Source organism: Aptenodytes forsteri, unplaced genomic scaffold, assembly GCF_000699145.1.
Source record: "Aptenodytes forsteri isolate BGI_AS27 unplaced genomic scaffold, ASM69914v1 Scaffold119, whole genome shotgun sequence".
NCBI classification, from domain to species: domain Eukaryota; kingdom Metazoa; phylum Chordata; class Aves; order Sphenisciformes; family Spheniscidae; genus Aptenodytes; species Aptenodytes forsteri.
The window spans coordinates 5,168,441-5,173,225 of record NW_008796165.1 but is presented as its reverse complement, the minus strand read 5'-3'; the positions used below and the strand labels follow the sequence as shown (position 1 = coordinate 5,173,225).

Here is a 4,785-nt window from a genome sequence, read left to right as displayed (position 1 = left end):
GTCCTCCTCTCCCCACCCGGGCGGCTGCTGTGCGGTCCCTGCCCTGTAATTGGTGCTTCCCCTCCTGCCTGTGCTCCAGCCAGGCCCCTGGCTCTGCCGGGCTTCTGCATCCCGCATCCCCCCCCAGGCCCCGCAGATTTCGTGGGGAGCTTGGCCTCACCTGGGCACAGCCCCGCTCCCCCAGGGGTGCCGGGATCTCCAGCAGGACTCTGGCCCAGCTCTGGTCCCTGTGTCTAGGCTAGCAGTGTCCCCCTTTTTGGCCCAGCTCTGGTCTCTGTGTCTAGGCTAGCAGTGCCCTCACTAGTCTCCCCACCAGGGACCACGCAGGCCAATACAGCCAGTGATGGCACCTCCATAATGCCTGCAGGTCCAGGGCCTATCACCAGCTCGTGCCTCTTGGCCACTTTTCTTTTCTAGAGGGTGGGAGTGGGCCCACCGCACTGCAGCGGCCTTGCTAAGGTGTTGGCCTGGGAGCAGAGGTCCTCACTGGCCTGTGGGTTCAAGGGCTTCCCATCACCCTGCTTACAGTCCTCCTGCGAAGCCTGGCCTCCTGGATCGCTCCCTGCAGGGCTGGTGGCACTGGCAGGCGGGGAGGCTCCGTGGGGCTTCTGCTTGTGGTACATGAGTGCCACTCATGGCCACTGCTTGTGCCAGGCCCTGTCTTTGCTGGGGAGAGGGTTTGAAGGCACTCGCCTCCCTCATCCTGCCCTCATCCTGTCCTGGCAGGGAGCCCTGATGGACACGAGAGCGGAGCAGAGTGCATCCTGACCCCTGCCCCACGCGGCTGCCTCTGTGCTGGCCCCCGTGACTATGGACGAGTGGAAACCCAACCCCGCCATCAAGCCCCACAAGAAGCGGAGCTGGTACCTTGCCTGGAAGTACAAGCTGATGAACCAGCGTGCGCTGCGGAAGCTGTGCCAGGTGAGTCACCCGCAGGCCTGCGGTGGATTAGGGAGGATAATCTGCAGGATTTACAAGCTTATGGAGCAGCTGCGTGGATGGAAGTGGGTCTGCTGGCAGTCATGGGTGACGTAACATGCTGGGGAAGCATAACTTGTCCCCCAAAAAGCTACCACCAGTGGGTTTGTGCTCATGCATGGAAGGGTCTGCCATGTCTAGCAGCTCCTTCCAGCTGCAAATGGACCTGTTGGGTGGCTATGGCAGGAGATACAATTATCCCGGTGTCCTTGGGAGGCTTTCAGGTAGAAACCTGACCAATTCCTCCCCTCCTGGTTCCGGACCCATGCCAAGTGCAGCAGGGCTCAGCCAACAGTGGGAAACCATCCTTGCCCCATTTGGTTTGCAGACCAAGCCTGGTATAACGCACAACAGGTGGACAGAGAAAATAGGGCTGGGCAACAGGATCTCATGCCCCAGAGGCAGCTGGCGTCTGGGAAAGCTGTGGGCCTTGTGCTGTAAAACGGCTAATCCTCAGCGGAGCCGGCATCCTGGGGGGTGTCTGGGGGCGTAAGGACAGGAAGGGTTTCGCCCCATGGCAGCGAGCTGCAGAAAAGGGGCCATTCCTGAGATGAGCAGAGCTCATGAAATCTGGCAGTTGGTTGCTGTGGGAGGGAGCTGGGGAGGGTTTTGCATGTGCCTGGGAGGATGAAGGCTCGTGAGGGCTCCCTGGGGAAGGAGACTGCTCGGTCCTGCATTCGCTGAGGTGCTCGGGGCTTGGGAACAGGCCTGGTCGGTCAGGCAGGCATTGCTCTTCGTGCTGCAGGCAACAGGTTAGAGCCTGTCTGCTGTCACCTCTCTCCTTCATGGTACTGCTGGGGCTTAAAACACAGATTAAAATTGAGCTTAAAATATGTAAACTAGAGCTGCAGCTATGGAGTAGCCAGGTCTACAGCAGCTGGGTCTCTATGGGCAGCTCTGACTGAGCCAGCCTTGCTAGATCCGGCTGCTGGTCCTACGTGGTGCTGCCCTGTTCACTTTGGTCACCTGGGCTGCGGGGCTGCTCCCCCGCGTCTCCAGTACTGACCAGGGTGGAAGGCCTGGGCAGGTTGGTAAGGTGGCCTTGCTGCTGGCCACCAGGCACAGCCTGCTCCTCGCCACAAGCCCAAGGCTCCGTTCTTGCCTAATTAAAAGCTTTCTGTGCACAGATCCCAAAAGGTGCTCATACTCCTGAGTTAACAGCAAATCAACAAGCCAAAATGCCATAGTGATGTTTATGTTATCACGTTGCCCACCTGTCCATCTCTTGTCTTATTGCTGTTTCTCCATCTTCTTCTTCCTCGGTTACTTCTTGGACCCGTTTGGCTGCTTGGCAGAGATAGCAGCAACATGTAGCTTTGAGGCAGTAGCTGGCCAGGTAGGGCGGGGATCCTTTTAATGCCTTTCACCAAGGGCAGGCCTGTGTGTGATCTCAACCCCATACCAGACCTCAGAGAATCAAGGGTCCTGGAGCTGAAAAAGGCACAGATTTTTAGGAAGCAAGCTGTTGGGGGGTTGAAGGGCAAGGGAAGAGTCTCAAAACCACCCAAGACCTGTCTCAATATCCCCTTGTGGGGGGACCAGGCTATGAGCAGCCTCCACCAACCTCTCCCCTCCTCTCCCTTGGTTGCTGTGACATCTCCACGCTGAGTCTTGGGATGCTCTGGGGAGGTTAGCAGGACCCTGAGCTTGCATGGCTGAAACTGGAAACCATCCAGTACGTCCAAAGCATGGCTGGGCCAAGGGGCCAGAGCTTTTGGGCCATGGGACGAATCTGTCAGCAGCACATAGCAGTCAGATTTGGGCCTCTGTGGTGCCTCTGCTGTGAGCTGGATGGACCTTCCTGGCATGGAGGCTGGTGGCGGAGCCCCGCAGCAGTGTTAGCTTTGGGGGTAATGGCTGCTCAGGGCTTTGCGTCTTAAATCCAGTGGCAAAGCCTTCCCTTGCTGCGTGACTGTTCAGGGCAGCTTTTGGGCTCCCTGCTAGAGCTGTTCCTCAGCCCTGGTGCAGGGCTGCAGCTGCTGGGCAGGGACTTTGTCCCCATGCAGAGCCCCACGGCCACCACATGCTGCTGTCACTGTTCCACCATGAAGAAGCACCTGGGCCCTAGGTTACAAAACTCCCTGGGTCAAGTAAAGACAAATTGCTTCAGCTGAGGTCTTGTCTTTCAATCCTGCATCCCAGGCCAGCATTGCAGCTCTAAGACCATCCTCTTTGCCATGGCCAGACATGCTGTTACAACTTACACCTGCAGGTGAATTATTTCCTAACATGGGATGTTTGTGGTCCAAGTCTTCCTGTGTGGGTCTGTCTCAGAAAAGGCCCTTTTAGCGTGGAGTATTTTCTGCTTTACGCTGGTCCAAATACTGGGAAAAAGACTGAAATTGAGGAAGAGAGAAGCAAGATGCATTTAAGTAAATACAGGTGCTTGTAGTCTTTCCTCCCTCCTCTTGGTCTGGGAGCAACAAGGCCATGGGCAATGGTGATGCTAACATCAGGGGTTCCCGTGGATTCCTCCATAGCCCCTGGACCTTCCCATAGCCCTCTCTGTCAGCATCCACGTGGGTTGCCTTCAAGTTTGCCGCAGACAGTAAGGCTGTGGGCTGTTCTCTGCAGCCTGTGGTACAGTGCGGTTTCCTGCAGTCAGACCTCAGCTTCTCCACTTTGCCTTGCTTTAGTCGCACAGCATGTCTTCTCCCTCTGAATACCCTGAATACATCCTCTGGTTGCAGAGGGAGAGACGAGAGTAGTGATGCTCTCTGAGGCAGAAGTTAAGGTTACCGTGGGAGCTGTAACTCTGAATTACCAAACTCTTTGCCAGCGGAGACCTTCAACCTTGATGCAATATTTTAGCAGGAATCTGCTCACAGATCTGGAAGCAGGGATACGTTGGAAGTGGGTTAATTCTCATGTATCAAGAAGTCAGTGCTCTCCAGCTGATGAAAGCACTTCACCCTAAAACTCAGTCGTCTGTATTTCTTTCTCTTTACCTTCTCCCAGAAGAAAGCAGAGGAAATAACAGATGCTTATGATCCCTTGCAAGATCTCACTGGGGGTGCCCTGCAGCCTCTGCCAAGGAGGTGGCCTGATCTTGGGGTTGTTACTTACAAGTTGCTAATGCAAAGCATCCTGCATTGCAGACAGGTGCTGTCCTCTTCCTGCTTGTGACTGTAATTGTGAACATCAAGCTGATCTTGGACACCAGGAGAGCTGCTTATGAGGAGGAAGAGGAGTCTGCACAGGACTATGGTGAGCAGCAGCATCTTGCTTTTCTTTGAAAGCAAGGAAACCGGAGGAGAGAAGTAATTTCTTTAAGTCAGGGCAAACTTGTGACCAGCTATAGCATGAAAGACAGGTCTGTGCATGTGGGTTTAACAAAAATGAATAGAAAAGGCTCTTCCCATTCCTGGTCTGTCTATTCAAGGCTTCAGCACGTTTGGCTGCAGAGGTCTGTGTGGGGCCAGACCTGTTGCCATTTTGGATTTCCCTTACCTGCCATCCCTGTAGATTCTGACCCATGGCTTGTTGGGCTCACTGGGTAAAAAACTGGCTGGATGGCCGGGCCCAAAGAGTTGTGGTGAATGGAGTTAAATCCAGTTGGTGGCTGGTCACAAGTGGTGTTCCCCAGGGCTCAGTCTTGGGGCCAGTTCTGTTTAATATCTTTATCAATGATCTGGATGAGGGGATCGAGTGCACCCTCAGTAAGGTTGCAGAAGACACCAAGTTGGGCGGGAGTGTTGATCTGTTTGAGGGTAGGAAGACTCTACAGAGGGATCTGGACAGGCTGGATCGATGGGCCAAGGCCAACTGTATGAGGTTCAACAAGGCCAAGTGCTGGGTCCTGCACTC

General features: G+C 55.1%; 2 protein-coding genes across 2 annotated transcripts in view; one reads left to right on the top strand and one right to left on the bottom strand.

Moving 5' to 3' along the window:
* The window catches only part of LURAP1 (leucine rich adaptor protein 1), a 7,866-nt gene extending 7,243 nt beyond the window's left edge, over nucleotides 1-623 (bottom strand). The window contains exon 1 of the mRNA XM_009287466.2: nucleotides 437-623. Within this exon, the coding sequence (XP_009285741.1) occupies nucleotides 437-623 (187 nt within the window). The remainder of the gene's footprint in view (nucleotides 1-436) is intronic.
* A 109-nt stretch (nucleotides 624-732) lies between these two features.
* POMGNT1 (protein O-linked mannose N-acetylglucosaminyltransferase 1 (beta 1,2-)) overlaps nucleotides 733-4,785 on the top strand; it is a 16,756-nt gene continuing 12,703 nt past the window's right edge. Inside the window, exons 1-2 of the mRNA XM_009287319.2 lie at nucleotides 733-921; nucleotides 4,077-4,185. Coding sequence (XP_009285594.1) covers nucleotides 811-921; nucleotides 4,077-4,185 — 220 coding nt within the window. The 5' untranslated portion in view covers nucleotides 733-810. The remainder of the gene's footprint in view (nucleotides 922-4,076; nucleotides 4,186-4,785) is intronic.